General features: G+C 39.2%; 1 protein-coding gene and 1 pseudogene across 1 annotated transcript in view; one reads left to right on the plus strand and one right to left on the minus strand.

Annotated features, from left to right (window-relative positions):
• Positions 1-16,071, minus strand: LOC117290218 (annotated as a pseudogene).
• A 203-nt stretch (positions 16,072-16,274) lies between these two features.
• Positions 16,275-22,008, plus strand: part of LOC117290219 — a 9,073-nt gene continuing 3,339 nt past the window's right edge. The window contains exons 1-5 of the mRNA XM_033771476.1: positions 16,275-16,379; positions 17,335-18,390; positions 18,929-19,066; positions 20,090-20,209; positions 21,626-21,771. Of these exons, the coding sequence (XP_033627367.1) occupies positions 17,391-18,390; positions 18,929-19,066; positions 20,090-20,209; positions 21,626-21,771 (1,404 nt within the window). The 5' untranslated portion in view covers positions 16,275-16,379; positions 17,335-17,390. The remainder of the gene's footprint in view (positions 16,380-17,334; positions 18,391-18,928; positions 19,067-20,089; positions 20,210-21,625; positions 21,772-22,008) is intronic.

A 22,008-nucleotide genomic window follows, 5' to 3' on the forward strand; every position in this document is an offset into this window, starting at 1 on the left:
TTAAGAGGAGGTCCAATGTATGACCGTCGCGATGAGTGGGACCAGTAACATGCTGCTCGAGGTTGAATGAAAGATCGCAGCTTCACGGTTTGCTTGGTCGTCAACGTGAAAATTGAAGGCCCCAGATATCAAAACATACCCTGGCTCAGAAACAACCGATTCCAAAAGGGTAGAAAATTCAGTGAAGAAAGTTGGACCTTTCAAAATGCCATTAGCAAGTCTCTGGGGCCGGTAGATGACAATGAGACGAAGAGGGGTTTTCGAGCGGGCGTTGATGGATAAATCAATATGTTCAAATGATTCAAATGATCTACCTCCGTTTTCGAGAACATCAAAGCTCTCTCGAAGAAGTACACAAACTCCACCACCGGCACGGTCTATACGAGGTATGTGATGAACTTGGTAGTTAGGTAACGTAGAAGTCAGATCAGCAATTGCACGGTGGTCACGATTATCTCCAGATGACCATGTTTCAGTAATACAGAAAATGTCAATGGAATTTGAAATGACGAGATCACACATGACGGTGATTTTGGGTTTTAGTGATCGTGCATTCCATAAACCAAAGTTAGTAGGAACCATTTTCTGCTCAGTAGAAGGTGTTGGTGTTATTTGTACAAGGTTGGTGAGATGAGCACCGTTTTGACTTGGCTGGTAATCAGGGTGAAACTCACAAGTATAACACACTGACCATAAATATTTACCATTAAACGGAAGTGAGAACTCAAAACGGCGCAGACAATAAAAATAGTGTGTACAACACCTTGAGTTCTACCCATGTCCACCCAAAGTATAAGACACCGGACAGTAACAAATGTGGTATAGCCTACAAAAATAGGTGTCCCAGGGGACAGAAAATATCTATGAAATTGGGACCTACTGTCATGTGACCACGCCCGAACAGGAGGTCACATGACTAGGAAGGGTTAATCACAACGCTGAATTAAAAAGTCGTGATGAACTAACAGACTCTGAAAAGGTACCTACATGTATTTTACATGTTTGTACAATGAACTACCACGAAAGAACTTGGGAGATTTACTTGTGAGTTTTAACCACCGTTCTTAAAAAATGTTGGTTTGTTAAGATAAAGATGTTGTGTTGATTTTGATGTGGAGATGGAATGTAAAATTTGTTAATCTTTGAATGAAGTTTCATACCAAATAACTCAAAGATGTGTTCACTAACCTTGGCAAGTGTCTGCTTACAAATCTGCGACAAAACAACCAATTTGGAGCTGCAAAGAGAAAACAATATCTGATTAAACAGTGTGTCTTTTTACATTAACATGTAGTTCTAATTTATTATAAACTAAATGCAGGTCACAATAAAGGATTGGAGTACTTCTTGTACATGTAATACAAAACACAATGTTCACAGATTTACATTAAACTTTATAAACAGTTTGAAAAAAGTGATACATGTATTAGAAGGCTTCCCTTAAAATTTAACTTGCTGTAGTTTTTGAGAAATTAGTAAAACAATGTTTAATGAAAAAAAGCGTTTTACATGCAAACAATTTGTTTCTGTGACTTGTTTTACTCATTTCTCAAAAACAGCACCTCAGTTAGCAATATTTAATGGAGAAGCTTTTCTACCGTCATTATCTTCAAACCATATAAGTTTAATGTAAAATATGTGGACATTGTCTTTTGTGTCCAACAAAAAGTACCCAGGGCATTCATGTAAAGCCCAGAGGGGAACCAAAAAATATCACAGGCATGGGAAAGACTCGGGAAAGTACTGAGTATACAGTGCTAACACACATCGGTGTAAGGGGAAAGTACTGAGTATACAGTGCTAACACACATCAGTGTAAGGGGAAAGTACTGAGTATACAGTGCTAACACACATCGGTGTAAGGGGAAAGTACTGAGTATACAGTGCTAACACACATCGGTGTAAGGGGAAAGTACTGAGTATACAGTGCTAACACACATCGGTGTAAGGGGAAAGTACTGAGTATACAGTGCTAACACACATCGGTGTAAGGGGAAAGTACTGAGTATACAGTGCTAACACACATCGGTGTAAGGGGAAAGTACTGAGTATACAGTGCTAACACACATCGGTGTATGGGGAAAGTACTGAGTATACAGTGCTAACACACATCGGTGTAAGGGGAAAGTACTGAGTATACAGTGCTAACACACATCGGTGTAAGGGGAAAGTACTGAGTATACAGTGCTAACACACATCGGTGTAAGGGGAAAGTACTGAGTATACAGTGCTAACACACATCGGTGTATGGGTAAAAACCTAAATTAATATTTTTTATCCACCATGCAAATTTAACATCTATTTTATCGTTGCGTTGCCCGCTGCCAAAACATAGGATTCAAACTGCCTCTAGCTACCGGTCAACCTCGGTAGTCTAGTTGGTAAGACACTGCTCTAGAATTGCAAGGGTCGTGGGTTCGAATCCCACCCGAGTAACATGCCTGTGATATTTTTTTCACAGGACTCGGGAAAGTACTGAGTATACAGTGCTAACACACATCGGTGTATGGGTAAAAACCAAAATTATTATTTTAGTATTATTGTTATGAATATGAGACACCCTACCTGGCTGGAGCTTTCTGTGCATTGGTTGCCATCCGACCTCTTTTCACTGTCTCTCCATCCCCACCTTAATGAGAGAAATAATTCATGACTTCATTCTCAATGGTTAGAAGAGTATTATGGCAAATTCATAAATAAGTAACTCACTATGGCTTTTCCCTTCATTATATTTTGACAGAAATCCATTCATTTTTCATATCTGGTTCATTCAGTTTTGTTTTCAAAATGAATGCTTTGTTGAGTTAACATTCAACAATGAAAGAGTATTCAATTTCATTAAATCTCAATGGTTAGAAAAGTATTATGGCAAATTCATAAATAAGTAATTCACTATGGCTTTTCCCTTCATTATATTTTGACAGAAATCCATTCATTTTTCATATCTGGTTCATTCAGTTTTGTTTTCAAAATGAATGCTTAGTTGAGTTTACGTTCAACAGTGAAAGAGTATTCAAATTCAACCGTTTAGCTTTCACTGGTTAATCAAAACCATTCAATTCTACTAAAGATTAATTAAATTTCGTAAAAGCCAGCTCAGCAAGAGTTGGTCAACCATTCAATTTCATCAAGTGTAAATAGGTAACAGAAATTTAACTTAGAGACACTGGACACTATTGGTAATTGTCAAAGACCAGTCTTCTCACTTGGTGTATCTCAACAAATGCATAAAATAACAAACCTGTGAAAATTTGAGCTCAATCGGTCATCGAAGTTGCGAGATAACAATGAAAGAAAAAACACCCTTGTCACATGAAGTTGTGTGCTTTCAGATGCTTGATTTCGAGACCTCAAATTCTTAATCTGAGGTCTCAAAATCAAATTCATGGAAAATAACTTCTTTCTCAAAAACTTTGTCACTTCAGAGGGAGCCGTTTCTCACAATCTTTTATACTATCAACCTCTCCCCATTACTTGTTCCAAGTATGGTTTTATGCTAATAATTATTTTGAGTAATTACCAATAGTGTCCACTGCTTGAATGGTCAAAGTCATGAATGCCTATAAATGGAATAGAATGACTGAAATGAATCTGAATGAGAAAAACAAAATAATATCTGAACGAACATGAAATTTAATGCAGTAAAGGCAGTGGACACTATTGGTAATTCCTCAAAATAGTTGTTAGCATAAAACCTTACTTGGTAACAAGGATTGAAGAGCTGTTGATAGTATAATACACTGTGAGAAATGGCTCCCTCTGAAATAACGTAGTTTTTGAGAAAGAAGTAGTTTTCCACAAATTTTATTTCGAGACCTCAGATTTAGAATTTGAGGTCTCGAAATCAATCATCTGAAAGCACACAACTTCCTGTGACAAGGGTGTTTTTTCTTCCATTTTTATCTTGCAACTTTCACGACCAATTGAGTTCAAACTTTCACAGGTTCGTTATTTTATGCTTATGTTGAAATACACCAAGTGAGAAGACTGGTCTTTGACAATTGCCAAAGGTGTCCAGTGTCTTTAACATCGTTGAAAAGATCCGATCTTTCTCTTTCCAATGATGGTAGGCTTGAGTATATAGAGAGTGAACATGGACAAAAGTACAGTTCAGTATTATATTAGAATAAAATATTGGATTAAATATTAAGAATTTCACAAATTCCAGCGTAAAAAGCTCTTACCTGCAGTGGGCCATGAGAGTCTGTTACCAGACGAGATGCATGCAGCTACACCACAAGGGTTGGCCACCAGACAAGTGCGAATCCAAGACTCAAATGTGCGACATGTGAATGCAAGAGTGATCTGTGAGAGGTGAGATTCGCAGTAACAGCATACGTATCAATATATATTTGGTTTGCGGTAACACCATGTGTGTATCTACTTGCCAGGTAGGTTTTGTTTTTTCGGGAGACTGCTCAGTTCTGAAAAGAACTGTCCTGAACTACTACCTGAGCGGAAGGTAGAAAATCAGCTGGGACTACATATACTTCTTTAGTTATAGAGGATCCACTACCACTGAATTGTGACTGCTGTAGGGTTAGGGTATTTTATTCATTAGGGTATTTTATTTATTGTAATTTTATTTATTTTATTTTATTTGACTGCTGTAGAAGACAGGGCTCACGGTTTGCTTTGCTAGGATTAAGCCATGATCTTTTCTCCAGGTGTCGTGGCCGAGCGGTTAAGAGCACCAAATTCATACTCTGGTGTTTCTGATCAGCAGAGTGTGGGTTTGAATCACCAGCCGTGACACTTTTGTCCTTAACCAAGACACTTAACCATTGCTTCGTCCTTCCGATGGGACGTAAAGCCATTGGTCCCAAGTGTTGTGTAACGCATGTAAAAGAACCCAGTGCACTTATCGAAAAGAGAAGGTGTTCGCCCCGATGTTCCTGGCTGTGGCTGCTAAATGCGCCGTAGCACCTTGTAAACCCTTATAAGATTCTACAAAATTGGGTCTCAGAATTCATCACTTCAATAACCTATCTTTCTGAAAGTTTGTATATACTCAGCGCCTTGAGTACCTTGTTGGTAGATACGTGCGCTACATATAATTATATTTTACCCTTACAGACAAAATATACGATTCTGTAATTAAAAAAAAACACCCTCTGAATATGCTCAGAATTGATAAGGAATTCTTTGTACATCAACAAACTGTTTACCTTTGAGAAGCCACTCTTTTGTTGAAGGGATTGCATTTTTGCAAGCTCGTGTACTGGCTTCACCGAACTAACATACGTGAAGATACAAATCAAAATACATTGTAATGTTATGATATAAGTGATAAGTAAATCCCTTCTGACTCCCCCAGTTATCGAAACCTAGTCGTATGGTTCTCGCTCATTCCAATATGCAGCAGTTCAGTTATGGAACAGTCCTCCAGAGGTTGTCAAACAGGCTGAGACATCAGAACAATTCAAAACCCAGTTAAAAACATATCTGTTCACTTTGTACAATAATTGTTGATTTCCTTTTACAGCGCATAGGGACCTCACGGTGATATGCGCTATATAAGAATGATTTTTATTATTATTATTATTATTTTATTTGAGTTCAGCCTCGCTAACATGGGCAGCCAGTCATTTCATTACCTCTCTTCACTAATATTGTATATAACCCACGAAAGGAAATTGCAGAAAAACAATGCTGTTGGCAAACAAAAAGTGACAGCTCTGTACGCATGCTAGTTAAAAACATTTTAAGCGTTAGTAGCGGGGCTTCAAAAAGCAAGTAATTTGGCTGGTAACCAGTTTCTGCTAGGCAAGATTTGTCTGTGCTTAGGACATTTTTGTTATGCTTACAGGCTTTATGACATTGGGCCCTGATGGTATTTTGGAAAGCAGGTAAGTACATGTACATTACTAACCTTGAGCCATCCACAGAGCCTTCTAAGAGGAAGCTCATAGATTGAACCGCTTGAAGAGATAACAGAACATCAGTGGCAGAACCTGCATACGGATCTACAGTAAACACAATTACATTGAAAGGTATTATACAGGATAGACCCCTTGCTTATTTTCTCAGAAGTCCAAAACAGCACCCTCTCTGATTGCCGAGAGTTGTGCGCAGCACACACGCCTTTCAAATGTTTGAGCTCAGCGATGGCTGCCATTGCATGGGGTCTTCTAGCAGAGCTGACAAAATAGTTGCAGTGTTCTTTTTATTGTCAATCATATACATGAAACAGCAAACCTGTAAGAAAGTTTGATTACTCTGTTGTGTGAGTCAGGAGAAAATAGGGAAAAAAACATCCGCAATTTTCAGCATGTCAACAGTGTCCCTATTTTGGTCGCACAACCAAAATCAGCTGTTGCGATTTAATACATTTTCAGATAATGTTTGTTTGAGATGACATCATTTTAGACAGCTGGACAGACACCATTCGAGAATGGTCACGTTGTGATACCACTCAACTCAAGGCAGCAGCACTGGAAAAGACGGGCTGTGGTGGGAGCGGTACCAGTGATTCAAGCGGGGTATAATTGAAGGAGGAGGCCATGGGCAAATGCCTATGTCTACCAGAAAGAGAGTGGTATAAAAGTAGGCAACCATTATACACATATTGACTGGCAATGAGGTAAAATTTAGTGTACGTCTATTCCCCCCCGAGGGACTTTGGAGCGACCACAAGAGGGACCCATTTCTTGAGGCCGAAGGAAATATGTCCCTCTTCTGGTCACTCACAGGCGCGAGGGGGATAGACATGCACTTTTTACCTAATTATGCCAGTCCATATGTGTTTTATAACACACCTCGGTCTTAAATGTGAAATAAGAAAAGAAACTTGGAAAAGAAAGAAATGCAATTAATTTCCCCTGATTCTGTTTTTTAATTTCTGTATATGGTTCACATCATGAGAGGGCCCTGTAACCAGTCAAAAACTTGAAAGACTAGTGCACCCTCGGGAACTGTAGTTCCCACAAAACATGCGCGTGCGATCACTAGCCTATATTAGTTCACCCCACATGACCGTGTTTCAGCCAACCAGAACACAGAAAAAGCAAGAGGTGTCTTATAATATGAAATATTCTTTGAGAATGTATGCACTTACCAGCTTCTACAAGGAGTGAGAGCATATCATTGAGATGAGCAAGAACAAAGGCCATGTGAGTGTTCTCATCCAAGCTCTGGAAGAGAAAATTAATTCAAGAACAAAGCTCCACAATCACATAACTTCAAGCACACTAAAAAACTTTTTAAATCAAAATTTAGTTTGGCCTTGTTTTTTAACAATGACATACAAAAACCAGTAGTTGAACACTTTAGCCTGCCTGCAGCCGATTTCACAAAACGCGAGGATTAATCCCATCTCGAGTTAGGACGAGTAACCGGTCCTAACTTAGGGTGGGTTTTATGCGTCCTAACGTCTTGGAATACGGAACTGAACTCGTCCTAAGTCCTAGGATTTATCACATGTTAGGAAGAGTTTGGTGAAATTGACGGCTGGTCATTCCCTGCATCACCTCAAGGTGGCCAGTGTTCAGCAGAGAGCATTCAGAGACAGATTTGCAAGGGAAGCTGCTGAACAAAAGATCATCAAGAACCTGAACTGTATTGATCAACAACTAAACAGGGACCTTAGTTTACTGTCCCACTACAAGGAGTAGATGCTCTTCAGTCACTGACGCCACCTTGTGCTATTTGATTATAAGCTCATGCATTGTTGTGTAATGAGTTAGTCTTTTTAAAAGTGCTACCACTACATTCCTGGTTTGTTTTCTTCTAATGCAGAACAGATTGCCACACAGTCAAATGGGCAGAAAGGGTGACACGGCTGTAATTTTGTAAACTGCAATCACATAAACGTATAATGGATCGAGCCAATTTGGGGGGGGGGGGTCATTATCAAAGTTTGACTCTACCTTTAAAAGTTAAATTGGCTCCAAAAAACCTGGGCCAGGTGTACCTGGTACTATAAGTACCTTCACAGTCAGCATTTACATACGTACTTTGTTATATCTACTTAAAGCCATTGGACCCTTTCGGTAAACACTATTGTCCAAGGCCCACACTTCGTATATCACAACTTATATATAAAATACCAAACCTGTAAAAATTTAGGCTCAATCGGTCATCGAAGTCGGGAGAAAATAACGGGAAAACCCACCCTTGTATCCGCACGTTTCGCCGTGTCATGACATGTGTTTAAAATAAATCCGTAATTCTCGATATCGAGAATTGATATTGTTTTACTGTTTTCTCAAAAAGTAAAGCATTTCATGGAATAATATTTCAAGAGAAGTCTTTCACCGCTACCTTCTGTAAACCCTGTAAATCTGTGAACTTTTTTTTTTTTTTTTCTGTACCGAAAGGGTCCAATGGCTTTAAAGCCAGTGGACACTATTGGTACTTACTCAAAATAATTATTACCATAAAACCTTACTTTGTAACAAGTAATGGGGAGAGGTTGATTGCTCCCACTGAAGTAACGTAGTTTTTGAGAAAGAAGTAACTTTACACGAATTTGATTTCGAGACCTCAGATTTGAGAATTCGACGACTGATTGAGCTCAAATTTTCAAAAGTTTGTTATTTTATACATATGTTGAGATACACTGAGTGAGAAGACTGGTCTTTGACAATTACCAATAGTGTCCACTGTCTTTAACCATCCATACCTTAGAGTTGATGTTTCCTCCTCTGGTATCAACATCTGGGGATCGTGGACGCGTTGGCCATCTACAAACATCTTTGTTAAGATCAATATTTACAGCAGTTACACGTTGTATGGTTTTTGACTGGCGGTCTCCCTAGGCCGCCAAAATTAGAGGTAGATAACTCAGTTGGCAGAGCATGGCACGTCATACAGAGGTCGCAAATCTCAATCTAGTCAATGTTTTGATTTTCAACCCACAGTTATTATACACATAATGAATGTTTATGAGTGCAATGGTGCGAATATGTTCATGAGTTGAAAGATGGAATGTTCTATTCAACGAGGCGGAGCCGAGTTGAATGGAACATTCCAGCTTTCAACGAATGAACATATTCGCACCATTGCACGAATGAAAAACATTCATTATTTGTTTTATATAACATCCAAGTAGATCTTTGTCATTTTGATTGAAAGAAACAACTTTCAAAACAAACAATTTCAACTGTAGAAGCCGAATGCTAGTAATTTTACTATGCCTTCTTGCAGTAACACCTGCTGCGTTACCAAAGACACGCGCACGCAGTGATGTTTTTACTCAGCTTTTTCGTTCCATCCGAAAAGTACCATTGCACGCTGGCAGCGTGCCAGCGTGCAATGGTACTTTTCGGATGGAACGAAAAAGCACGGCGAGTGACTCAGCGTGCAATGGTACTTTTATTTGCTATCACGTGACGGACAATCCTCCAATCAAATGGCAAGGATCGGCTTGGGTGTTATATAATGTTCAATAATTTCATTAGACGTGCATCCGATCAATGTGTACTGTTAAATAGGGACTAGCCAGCAGGACCAGTTAGCTTGTCATTTCAGTAGTCAAGCAGCTTTTTCACTGTCAATATTACTCAAATGAAACAATGTAGGTATACTTTCCAACACTGAACTAGCCAGGAGCAAGTTCGAGTGGGCACATTTAGCCGACCCGTGGTTGACTACTGACCCGCAGCGTACATGCGCAGTGATGCACTCACTCGAATGACTCTAGTCAAGTCTAAACAACCTTCCGCCTTTTCGCTATACTGTCACTGGTTCCCCTCTGCGCTTTACACATGTTAGAATGGAACATGCTAGTGGGACCAGTGAAGAAACCATGGGCTCGAGGCTGGTTCCAAATGGTCAACCACAGTAGTCAACCAATGGTCGACCAGCCTGGGTTCGAGTGCAAATGGTCAATAATAACAAATTCTTATACAGCACATTTCACTATAAACCGTATCAATGCGCTTTACATTAGTCCCCTGGTCATTGGGCCAATAAACATCCCTTTTAATCTTTCTCAGCTCCCACTAGGGAGAATACAGCCCCGAGCTGCCGTGGCGCTCCGAAAGCTTTTCATTCACAATATCAACCTCTACCTACGCAGGTACCCATTTATACCCCTGGGTGAAGAGAAGCAGTTAAAGTAACGTATCTTGCTCAAGGACACAAGTGTCACGACCGGGATTCGAACCCACACTCTGGTGACTTAGCACCAGAACTTGAATTTGACGTACTAAAAAAAATATACGCGCCTTTTAAACATGACGCACATGACGCTCGCAGTTTGTGACGCTGGTAAGCAGATTGTGCGTTCACATTTGCTGCATTTTTTGCTTCGATGACACATAAAAAAGAACAAACGCACTATCATGCAAATAGCCGTACAATTGCTGTACAAAATTTCCAGCTTTTGTATTGGTTTGTACATAAACATGGCTGTGCCCACACGGCTTCGAAACCTTAGTGCTTGTAAAACGGGGTGTTAGCGCTCCAGTCCATATATATAGCTCTACGGTTGAACATGAAACAATCAGCAGATATTTAAAAAGGATACTCGTCACCAGCAACTAGAGATGAACGAAGTGATATCCTGTGAACCTGCTGCAGGAATAAATACAGCAGGAATTCCAGTGTGTCTACTGACGCCTGACTCTTCAGAAACTCTGCAAATTCAAAAAAGCTATCAGTAGTCACAAGAGGAATAACCATGGTAAACAGGTCAGTGTTATAGTCATGAACTTTGACCCTTCGACCTACAGTCATAATATGTAACGGTTGCTTATAAAGACACAAAAAAAATGAACACTTAGACCTTGTTTTAAGGCAGTGGACACTATAGACCAATCCGACGAAACAAAATTGGTAGCGCCCTCTATTGAAAATTACCAACTGCGGTGTCTTTTTGTGCACAATCTAGGCATTGAAGACACGGCAGCAAATGGTGCGCGGTGCTCAACACTTGCGTGCCCGGTGCTCAACACTATGGCGCCCGGTGCGCGTCGGATTGGTCTATTGGTAATGTCTCAAAATAATTATTAGCATAAAACCTTACTTGGTAACGAGTAATGGGGAGCTGTTGATGGTATTACACACTGTGAGAAACGTCTCCCACTGAAGTTGAGTAGTTTTCGAGACAAGTAATTTTCCACGAATTTGATTTTGATACCTCAGATTTAGATTCATTCGTATCTCGCAACTTCGACGACCGATTGAGCTCAAATTTTCACAGGTTTGTTATTTCATGCGTATGTTGAAATACACCAAGTGAGAAGACCGATTTTTGACAATTACCAATAGTGTCCAGTGTCTTTAAATTACAATAATAATAATAAAAAATTCTTATAGCGCATTTCACAATAACCGTATCAATGCGCTTTACATTAGTGCCTTGGTCATTGGGCCAACAATTAGCAGCTGCAGCTCCAGCTGTTGCTGGGGGTGTTTCTATGGGCAGCCTATGGTCTGGTGATGAGTGATTAATTGATTGGTTTATTTCTTAACTCTGGTTATGAAGCCACTGGTTCTCAGAAATACGAACTTATAGGGAAGGCACACGCTTGGTAATTACTCAAAACAAATATTAACTTAAAAACTGAGTTGGTAACGAGCATTGGAGAGCTGTTGATAGTATAAAACATTGTAAGAAAGGGCTCTCTCTGAAGTAGCATAGATTTTCAGAAAGAGGTAATTTCTCACTAAAATAATAAAAGACTTCTAGCTAGAAGTCTTTTATTCCTATCTGAAAGCACACAAATTCGTCCACCAAGGGTGTTTTTTCTCTCATCATTTTCTCGCAACTTTGATGACCAATTTAGCTCAAATTTTCACAGGCTTGTTATTTTATGCTTATGTTGGGATACACCAAGTGAGAAGACTGGTCTTTGACAATTACCAAACGTGTACCTTCCCTTTAATCATTGTACTAGCCAAGAACCTAATGGAGAGAAAACAAGGAAGTTAAAATTTTAAAGATTGTCATCTACGACAGGGCAAGGCATTTTTCACTTTGCAAAGGGCACTTCTATTGGAAAATGTTAAGGCCTATGGGAAACTTTTGAAGGGGCACCATGGCCTGGATACCTTTTTCTTCGGGTGTTTTGCAAGATTGCACCTTCTCTGCCAACTGAAGTCTCGTATCTGCTGGGCATTCACAAAGTAAATCATATCCTTCAAAGAACCTATAAAAAGCAAAAAATCACAACAATTTACAATAAAGTAACAATATATATTTCGTTGCGGTTAACACCATGTGTGTATCTAAATTGCTGTTAAAATAAAAAATGTAGAATTTAGAAAATAAGAATGTAGTATTTCCTCAATACAGGGCACCTCTATGAGAGAAACTTCAGTTTCTATTGGAACATTTCAAGGTGCACTAAGGGCAAGGAGGCAGTTGCATCCGTTAAGCACCAATTTCATAGAGCTGCTTCAGCACAAATTGTAGCTAAGCACAACACAATTATGCTCAACAGAATATGGTTTAAGCTTGGGCGATATCACGATATTATCGAATATCGCGATATTAATTTGGACACGATTTCGATATCGGATGGATTTGGTTTTAATCGAAATATCGATATATCGCGTTATATCGCGATATATCGCGATAATCGCGATATATCGATATATCGATTAAATACATGTATCGCGATGTATTTGCTAGCTGAGGCATCTTGCACCCCATAGGTTTGGAGTAAAACCAGAAGAACAGGTCATTAGAACACCTCTCTTATGCTAGGACTGTCTCTTCTACAACTTTCACTTGGAGTTTTAAGACTGATGATGTCAAATTTCATTAATCGCGATTATATTGAATATCGCGATATATTGTCGGCGATATATCGTGAATAAAATAAATCGATATCGCCCAAGCTTTTACCAGCCAAAATACCATTATACCAAGCATTATTTTCTGCTTTGGCAACTGGCCCTGCAGCCGATTTCATGAAACTTTACGCAACTGCGGAAGTCCACTTGTGCAACGTTTATGTCGCAAGTTGCGCCATAAACGTTGCTCAAGTGGACCTACTCAGTTGCGTAAAGTTTGGTGAAATTGGCTGCTGGCTTACAGCAAGTACCACTTGCTCTCATTAGAAATGTTCCAAACATTTCAGAAGTTATTTGCCCTGCAGAATTCTTTAGCATTTGCATTCACTATAAAAAATCAGAAACTGCAATCAGTGCATAAACTTACATCCAGGCTAAGTCGTCTGATATGTTGAGCTTGTTCACAGCAATGTGTCTCCACACTGGAAAGCTGAGATTGGGGAAACCTGCTCGTCCTTTGGTCTTTGCATACACAGCCACTTTCCGCAAATACTGACATTAAGATGGAATAAAACAGGTTTAATAATTGAAAACAGAGCTTTGCCTTTTCTCTTGTAAATTAAATAATGAGTGCTTTGATATTCCTTAGGAGGGGTGTGACAAAGTCCAATCATTATTTCAAATAGAAATGTGCCTATCCCAGGCCTGATCATTCACGGAGGGAACAAGGCGATTGCCTCCATGCCCCCTGGTCATTGCCTTGGCGCCATTGAAATGCTACCATAGAAAAGTACAATTTCCTCACAGGATGCCCTTTACCAAGGAGAATATGCCTTCCTTTAAAAACGAAGCATATGTACAGGCCTGCATATATTTATGTAGTTTTATATCCTACATTCATAATACCTAAGACAGTTTATCCATTCTGATTGGTCGAGAGGGCATCACGTGGGGGTGTTTGAACGGATGATATAACACCAGTAAAAAGCACCTGTGCTTATACATGTAAGACAGTTTCTCCATTCCTATTGGTCGAGAGCATAAGGAGTTGTTTACCAGAGGGCCTTACCATTTCATAGCTGGAGGGGTATTGTGTTGAAAGAATTCATTGAACAATTATAATTTTTGCATTTATTTTACTTTTTGACCAAAAAAGTGTTGATGTTTTTGACCGAAAATATTTATGAATGGGAATCAAAGTGTGTTGAATCTGTTTTCAACTAGTGGTTTAAACCTGCCGAGGCCTGGTTTTTGATAATTTTACCTCGACTTCGTCTCGGTAAAACTATTAAGAACCAGGCCTCGGCGGGTTTAAACCACTAGTTGAAAACCTCTTCGCGACACATTGATTCCCTTATTATTCAACTTACGTGGAGAGACAACTTTGGATGTGGAGAAACCTGCAGGCAACCGATGTGAACGGATCAAACTTGAGCCACAAATTAGCTTTGCCGCCATTTTATATCATCAGGCAGTTACATGGATCTCAGTGTAGACCTCTGAGGAAAAAGGTTCAGCATAAGAGCAGAAATTGTTAATATAGGTGCTTGATGCTTGATGGGTAAACACCTAGAAGCTACTGCTTGTCCAAGTTGGTATGGGGGGTGCTCGTGTTGTGCGGATCGTGAAGTGCCGTATTTTTAAAGTAAAAACATCCTCATCATCTTAAAGGAACAAGTTGCCTTGGATCTGTCGAGTTTTGTCTATAAAAAGCATTTTAACCATTTGTTATCAAAGCATAAGGTTGGAAAGATGTTGTAAAAGTAGAATACAATGATCCACACAAAGTTGCCTCGAAAATGCGTGGTTTTTACGGACGGTCTGCCATTCTGGGAGTAAAAGATTTGACTCCCATGAATGGCCGACCGGGTGAATAGTTGACGAAGTAAAGGAAAACCGTGCAATTTCGAGGCATGTTTGTGTGGATCATTGTATGCCACTTTTACATTATCTTTCTACCCATGTGCATTTTATAAAAAATGGTTACAAACGCTCTTCAAGACCAACTCGACCGATCCAAGGCAACCTATTGATGGGTGGTGGTGAGGAGCATGTCTCTCACTGCTGAAGGGCCACTGCCTGAAAAACGTGTAGATTCTGCTGTACTCGTAAACACAAAATTATTCAACCTCAAAATATTTCAGCCTCTATCATGAACCATGTTGCGTTTGATTGCGATTGTGTAGTAGTAGAATCTGGTGAACCATGGTGACTGAGATGACATTACCACTTTGTATAAAATATTTGTTGGGGGAGTTTTCCATCATGACTATGTTTGTCAAAATCATTACTGATGGGGCGCTGTTTTTGTAAATGCGGTTGTAAATACTTTGTAAAACTAGAGTTACTCTAACACTAACTGCCCAGTTATCCAGCCTGACGCTTACTCTTACCCTTCCCTAGTCCTAGAACTGTGACGTTCGCTCCGCTATCGCCTCGGGAGGCGATAGCAGAACGAACATCATAGTTCTAGGACTCGGTACCTGACGCAACTCTACATTGAAATAACAATCGGTTTTTGTTTTGCATTGAATTAAACTCAGAAAAAAATATTAATAATTGTTTTTGAAAAAAAAAAAAAGGATGTTTTTCTGTTGGACAAAAAATGTCAAGTACACTAATTGATGTGATGATTGTATTAAATTACTGTATTTATTATTTGATCGATGATTGTTTATTTTCTCATTACACATAATCAGGTAAATTCTTAAATAAAATAAACAGATTAGTTAGTTGAATTTAGACTAGCCCACCTTGTTGAGCTGTTAATGGCTCCGCTTTTAACATCGGTCTCATCACTGTCACCATTGACAGTGATGAGACTGTGACAGCGATGAGACCGATGTTAAAAGCGGAGCCATTTAAATAATTAACAGCTCAACAAGGTGGGCTAAATGTAATGTTGTAATGTAGACTAGCTGACTAGAGATTTGTCTGCTTGCAAAATTTGGTTTTTAAAAATTTGCAAGAATTTAATAATATGCGGGGGGGGGGGAGAAGAAGTTAAGATCTTTTCATGACGTTGGTTAAACAAATTAAATTAATGAAATTAATCAGGATTGATTGAGGACAAATTTAAAAGTCGCGCGTTCGGAGGCATGATCGCAGCGGTATGATGGACTGTGTAGTGCGCACTCTGCAGCGGTCCCCTGTGCAGTGCGGCAGTGCGCCGCGCAATAAACAAACGCAAGAGAAGAGGAAAGCAAAACACGCACCACAACAATCCCAAACAAACCCATTTAATTGCACAAACCATTGATTGAAACGCTGCATTTGGGCCTATAAAATGCATATAATAGTATAAAATTAACAAACTTCAGATTGGAGTTAGAGTCAAAAGTTTGCGTTACAAAAAGTCAATTTTACAGCTCACCTGGTGGCTGCCATCTTGAAATCTCTATTCACGTACAGAGTGAGATTTCAAAGCTGTCAGGCGTTCATTCTTTTTTGTCCTCTATCATCGTTCCCAGGTATATATTTAATATCATTTAGCGTACATAAATTTCGGCTGTGAACGAGGTTGAATGTACGCGTGGAACCCGGAAGACCTCTCGTTTTTCGTGAGAGTTCGTGAAAAGGGACGTGTTCAATCTCCGTCAATCGGGATTTCAATATAAAGAGGCGAAACATCAAATTTAGAGTTAATCAGTAATAGTCAGAACCATTTCTGGCGCAGTTTATGGTTTATTTTCAAGGTAAGATGACATATTACTCAATTTGTCTTGAGGAGGTTAAAAAGGTTAGGAAATGAACGTTAGTTGACTCATCGACTTGACATATCGAAACTGATCAATGAATAATGATGGGATTGATGAATGAAGTTCCTGCATGAACCGGTTTGATAACCGGTCGATCAAAACTGTGTTTTTCAGTGTCATTTCTGTCACACACACTCACAGACACAGGGGTATTTCAGTCGGCATGGCTCATTAGTGTCGTACCTTGCCTCTTTTTTGTACTTAAACTTTTATTTTAACCTCGCCCGGGTTAGACTCCTAATTTATAATTTTATGATTTGTGACTTGACCTTACTTTGTTAACTTTGACTTGAGTATTATATATTTTATAATCAATTATCAAAGTTAAAAATTAAATAATATTCATAATCACGATCATGTCATGTTGCGTTTTGCCGATGATGATGTGAGTGCAAACCGTACCATGAGAACTTGTGTTTTTGACTTGGTCACCCCGAGGTTTAAATTTAAAAGTAGACTAACAGTGCGCGACTAAAGAGTCCCATAGACAATTGAAACATTAAAAGGGCCACAGACTTGAATTGAACCAACTTCATTTATTCACGGTAAACTTGGATTGGATTAAAGGCAATCAAATTGTTGAATATTAAATTTTTACCTGTGATGGCAGTGTCATCCAACTGCTTTTTTGCACTACCGCAATCTTGGACTTTATTTCCATTTAAAGTTTTGGGGAAAAGATATTCTTTTACTTTAATAGAAGACTTCTATTTTTTTCATGGACCTCAAATTAGAACAAGCAAAGGCACTAACAATTAGCTTTAATTTATTACCCAAACAGATTGTTCTTCATTCAAAACCTGTACAATGTACGTAATTATTCATTAAAATAAACTATTATCCCATGTTTATAAATACTAATCTTTGACTAATGTTTTTTATTTCATTGAAGCTTTTGCCGGCTAATTTCGCCTGGCTTCCTGAATTTACAGTCAAGAATGTATCTCAATGGATGAATCCGAATTGTCTGCTTCAAGACGAGCAAACTACCTGACCAGACAGCTGGGGGATACTGGGGGCTCTTTTGACGTCCTCATTTCCTACGACTCTGAGATACAGCGGCAAGAGTCTGCGGGAGACAGGACAAACAGAAGCCAGGAGACTTTGCGGGAGCTTGCCGGACTCTCTCGTATAGAGTCTCCATCCTCCAGACAAGACTACGAGGAAGTATCTCTCCCTCGGGGTGAGATCCTAGATGATGACATCAGTGAGATTCCAGTCAGAGATGTAGATTCCGTTAGTACTGTAGTACCTGACGCAGGTTTAGTGACCACTACGGGACATCTCCAAACTCAACCGCAGTTTGATTTGTTTTCAGCTGCATCATTACCGTCATCTCCTGACAGATTACCATCTCATGAAGGTCCCCAGATCTTGAATTCATCAGATCCTCTTGTCGAAGGCGATAGAAACACTGCAAGGTATCTTCGGATTCTTGTCCCACAGCAAGACACTGGTTCCCGAGCCTTAACGCCACCTCTGGACATTCCCCAACCACAACCAGGCTACAGCAGAAACACATCTTACAATATCAGTGACGGCGAATTGTTTGAGAGCCTACCAAGCACATCAGAGTTTTTGTTGCTTGAGAGCCCCTCCGATTCCCCCGCCCACTTTAGTCAACTGCGCCTGACACTGAACAGCATAGAATCAGATGGGGAAACATTTTTATCCCTTGATGAAAGTGTAGGAGAACAACAACAGCACAGTTTGAACAATAGTTTTCTCAGGCAGCCCTCCAGACAGCATAGTCGTAGCAAGCAGAAAGTTACCAACAAGAGTAAAGCCATCGAGGACACACAGGTTGTGGGGAGTGATCTTAAGAAAGAACTCCAAAGGCTCGTTGTGGAGATTTACTCTGAGAGAAACACAGAGTTTGTCCCCATTCCAGGTCTGATTTCAAATAGAATGGATGCTATCCATTCTGCAAGAAATACAACACAGCAAGGTAATTTTTGGAACCCCCACATTTTAACTAAGCAGAGACTGTTTATTGCTTTCGCATATGAATACTGTTGCCCTTTTACTTTCGTTACTACAAATCACTTCGAGGGACTAAAAGAGACCAAGCAAAAAATCTGTAAACAAAAGACAGTAAATTGTCCCTTTTGTTACAAAACCTTGAATGGAATTGCCCTGGCACTGACATCACACGTGGCTACTGCTGCCAAAGGTATGCCATTTTGTGGGTCAAAATGTATGTAAAGATATGGTGGTAGGCTATTCTTCATGCATGTTTAGCATTCTCTCTTAACAGTGACTCGCTGTCCAAATGCAATTTATAACGCCTAAGAACCAGTCAAAATTCACTTAAGTGTTCCAGCTGGCTAGTTTAGTGTTGAAATAAAAGTTCTTGAAACAGTGACCGCAGTCTAGGCATGCAGAGTTTCAAAGCTGATATTTTAAACTATATTGTGGTCACACTCACAACCTGATCTTTCACCAATTTGTCAAACTTATTTAAATTTGTATTCATTGTTCAGCAGATTTGAAATCTCGCACAATGGGTGATGGGCACCCTTCCTTCGTACACTTCCAAGACAACATGTCATCAGTAGAAGACATCATGGACGCCAAAACAGTTTCTACTGCTCCTGACTCTCAAACAACTTGTAACTTTGATGGTAAATAACAAATCAATCACAATACTTAAAGACAGTGGACACTATTGGTAATTGTCAAAGACCAGTCTTCTCACTTGGTGTATCTCAACATATGCATAAAATAACAAACCTGTGAAAGTTTGGGCTCAATCGGTTGTCGCAGTTGCGTAATAATAATGAAAGAAAAAACACCCTTGTCACACGAAGTTGTGTGCTTTCAGATGCTTGATTTCGATACCTCAAATTCTAAACTTGAGGTCTCAAAATCAAATTCGTGGAAAATTACTTCTTTCTCAAAAACTACGTCACTTCAGATGGAGCTGTTTCTCATAATGTTTTATACTATCAACCTCTCCCCATTACTCATAATCAAGAAAGGTTTTATGACGATAATTGTTTGGAGTAATTACCAGAGGTCCACTGCCTTTAAGCAAGCCTTAAACTTACACTTTGCTCAGAAAAGCACAGGGCACCTTGGCAATGCCCCTTATTTTTGACCGCGCGGGGGCGCTATAAATAGTATTTTGATCACTTCCGGGGGTACACGCGATTCGCCCTGCACAAATTAATAGGCGTTCTGTCACTTTTGTTGCGCCGTAGTTTCAATTTGCTTTAGAGGTGGATTATAACGGCTCCTTTTAAAGTCTTATTGTCTGTGATGGATTAGATGTCTGTGGTTATAATGTGTTCCAATCTTTAAAACTGTTTTGCGTATGAATGAATATACCCCCGGAAGTGATTGAGAGCGCCCTCACGCGGTCAAAAATGGCCCATTGCTGTTGGTGCCCTGGGTTATTTCAAGGCCTGCTTACGAAGATCACCAGTGAACTGTTTTTTAAATAGTTTACATCACTTTATCCACCCCATCTTTAAAAAACAACTAAGAGGACATGTTAAATCAATTTGAGTGTTTTAATTTTTCTATTTTCCATATATTTCTGAATTAATCACTAAAAATTGTTGAGTCTATGTGTCCACAAGATTATTTTTGTGGCATTGAAACTCATTTAATTTATACATTTTAAAATCTTTATCTCTGAAAAGGAGCCGATAAAGCAGCTGTATCTGGCAGTGACCGCCCTCAACCGGCTGGAGCCAGTTTGGAGACATTGTCAGCCCTGTCCTCTACTGCTGATGCTTTGGCTCTGCAGCGCTCTGTCATTGGTAAAAACCTCTTGGTTGTTTAAAGAATCACTAGCCCTTCTGTCTTACCTTTGTTAATGCCATTTACAAGTTAGGAAGTGAGATATGGCTTTGAAGAAAAAGTGATTCATGACCTTATAATCTATGTAACTTTTGTAGGACAAAAAAACAATGTCCACAGATTTACACTAAACTTACACAGTTTGAAGATAATGATAGTAGAAAGCTTCCCTGAAAATATTATGTGCTGAGGTGCTGTAGTTTTTGGGAAATGAGTAAAATTTTGTCATGACAATTATTTTAATCATTTACAAACGTATTTTCATGACATTGTTTTAATCATTCCTCAAAAACTACAGCACCTCAGTAAGTAAGATTTGAAGGGAAGCTTTCCATCAGCATTATCTTCAAACCCTGTAAGTTTAACGTAAATCTATGGACATTTTGAAAAAGTACCCAAATCCTTTAACATCAGATCTGTCAAATGATGGTTATACTTAAAATAAGGTTGCTCTTTTTGAATCTCTTCAAATTTGAGTTGAAAGATCCGACCACCTACGGAGCGCCCTTTGGTTGTGTGCAAAAACAGTATATTTGATTGCAGAAAGAATTTGACATTTATTGAAAGGAAATTTATATGGAAGGGAATTCAATAAGTAAGGATTTTAAGTAAAGGATTTTGTTACTACTTATTTTGCTGTAAAACATATCGTCATAGAGATAATGGAGTTTGTATAAATAGCCTTTGAACAAAAGTTTTGTGTTTTCCAAAGATGTGTGCTCCATGCTTGAATAGGCACCAGCAGTTGTCTATGTCAAAACACAATTGATAACAAAGGGGTTAATACACAAGTAATAATAATAATAATAATAATAAGACTTGTAGTGCGCACATATCCACCCTGCTGGGTGTTCAAGGCGCAGTAAAACCAAAAACAAAACAAAAACAAAACACAACACAAAGAAAACAGACACAACAAAATTAGTCATTGAAAACCTGTGACATAAGATAAGTTTTGAGAAGAGACTTGAATTTTGCAGTACAAAGACAAGATCGAAGAGTAAGTGGTAGAGAGTTCCAGATGCGTGGCGCGGCTGAAGAAAAAGACCTGTCACCCCATGAGTGTCGAGACTTGGGTTCAATGAGAAGAAGCATAGAACTTGATCGAAGATTCCTTGATGGAGTGTAAACTTGAAGCAGTTCAGAAATATAGTGGGGTTGCCATTAAGAGCTTTGTGGACAATGAGCATCAGCTTGAAGATGATTCATGTCCTACATGTATACATGTGGACACACAATTGAATTATGATCTTGATGCAAATTAGATTGAGTCCATGTTTTCAACAGAAGATATAACATTGTTTACTTCAGTTGCAAGCTTTATTCTATGAGATGCTATTTGCAAGATATTGACTGAAAGATGTTTTAACCTCCAGGCTCTAGCCCAACAAAGCCAGCATCAATGGAAGAGATTGCAGCAGCCATTGCAGCAGCTGAGAAACAGTACAGGCAGCGACTTCAGTATTATAAGCAGCAGCAACAGCCTGAACAGCAGCACAATGGCAATCCACCGTTCAATATGGTAACAAAAACACTTTTATCATATTTGGTTCTTGTCAGGAATTTTTCATTGCAACCACATCTAAGCATGCCAGTCTATCATTATGGGAAAGCTCCATTATGAAAGAGCTTAAATGAAACCCCCTTTTGGTCTGGCAATTCACTCCTGTTATCTCCTTGTAAATCCTTTTCCAAACAATGGACTTAATTGGATCATGCACAAACCAGACGTGCTGCTGACTGCCCCATGCAGATTAAA

Source organism: Asterias rubens, chromosome 5 (assembly GCF_902459465.1).
Source record: "Asterias rubens chromosome 5, eAstRub1.3, whole genome shotgun sequence".
Classification (NCBI taxonomy): domain Eukaryota; kingdom Metazoa; phylum Echinodermata; class Asteroidea; order Forcipulatida; family Asteriidae; genus Asterias; species Asterias rubens.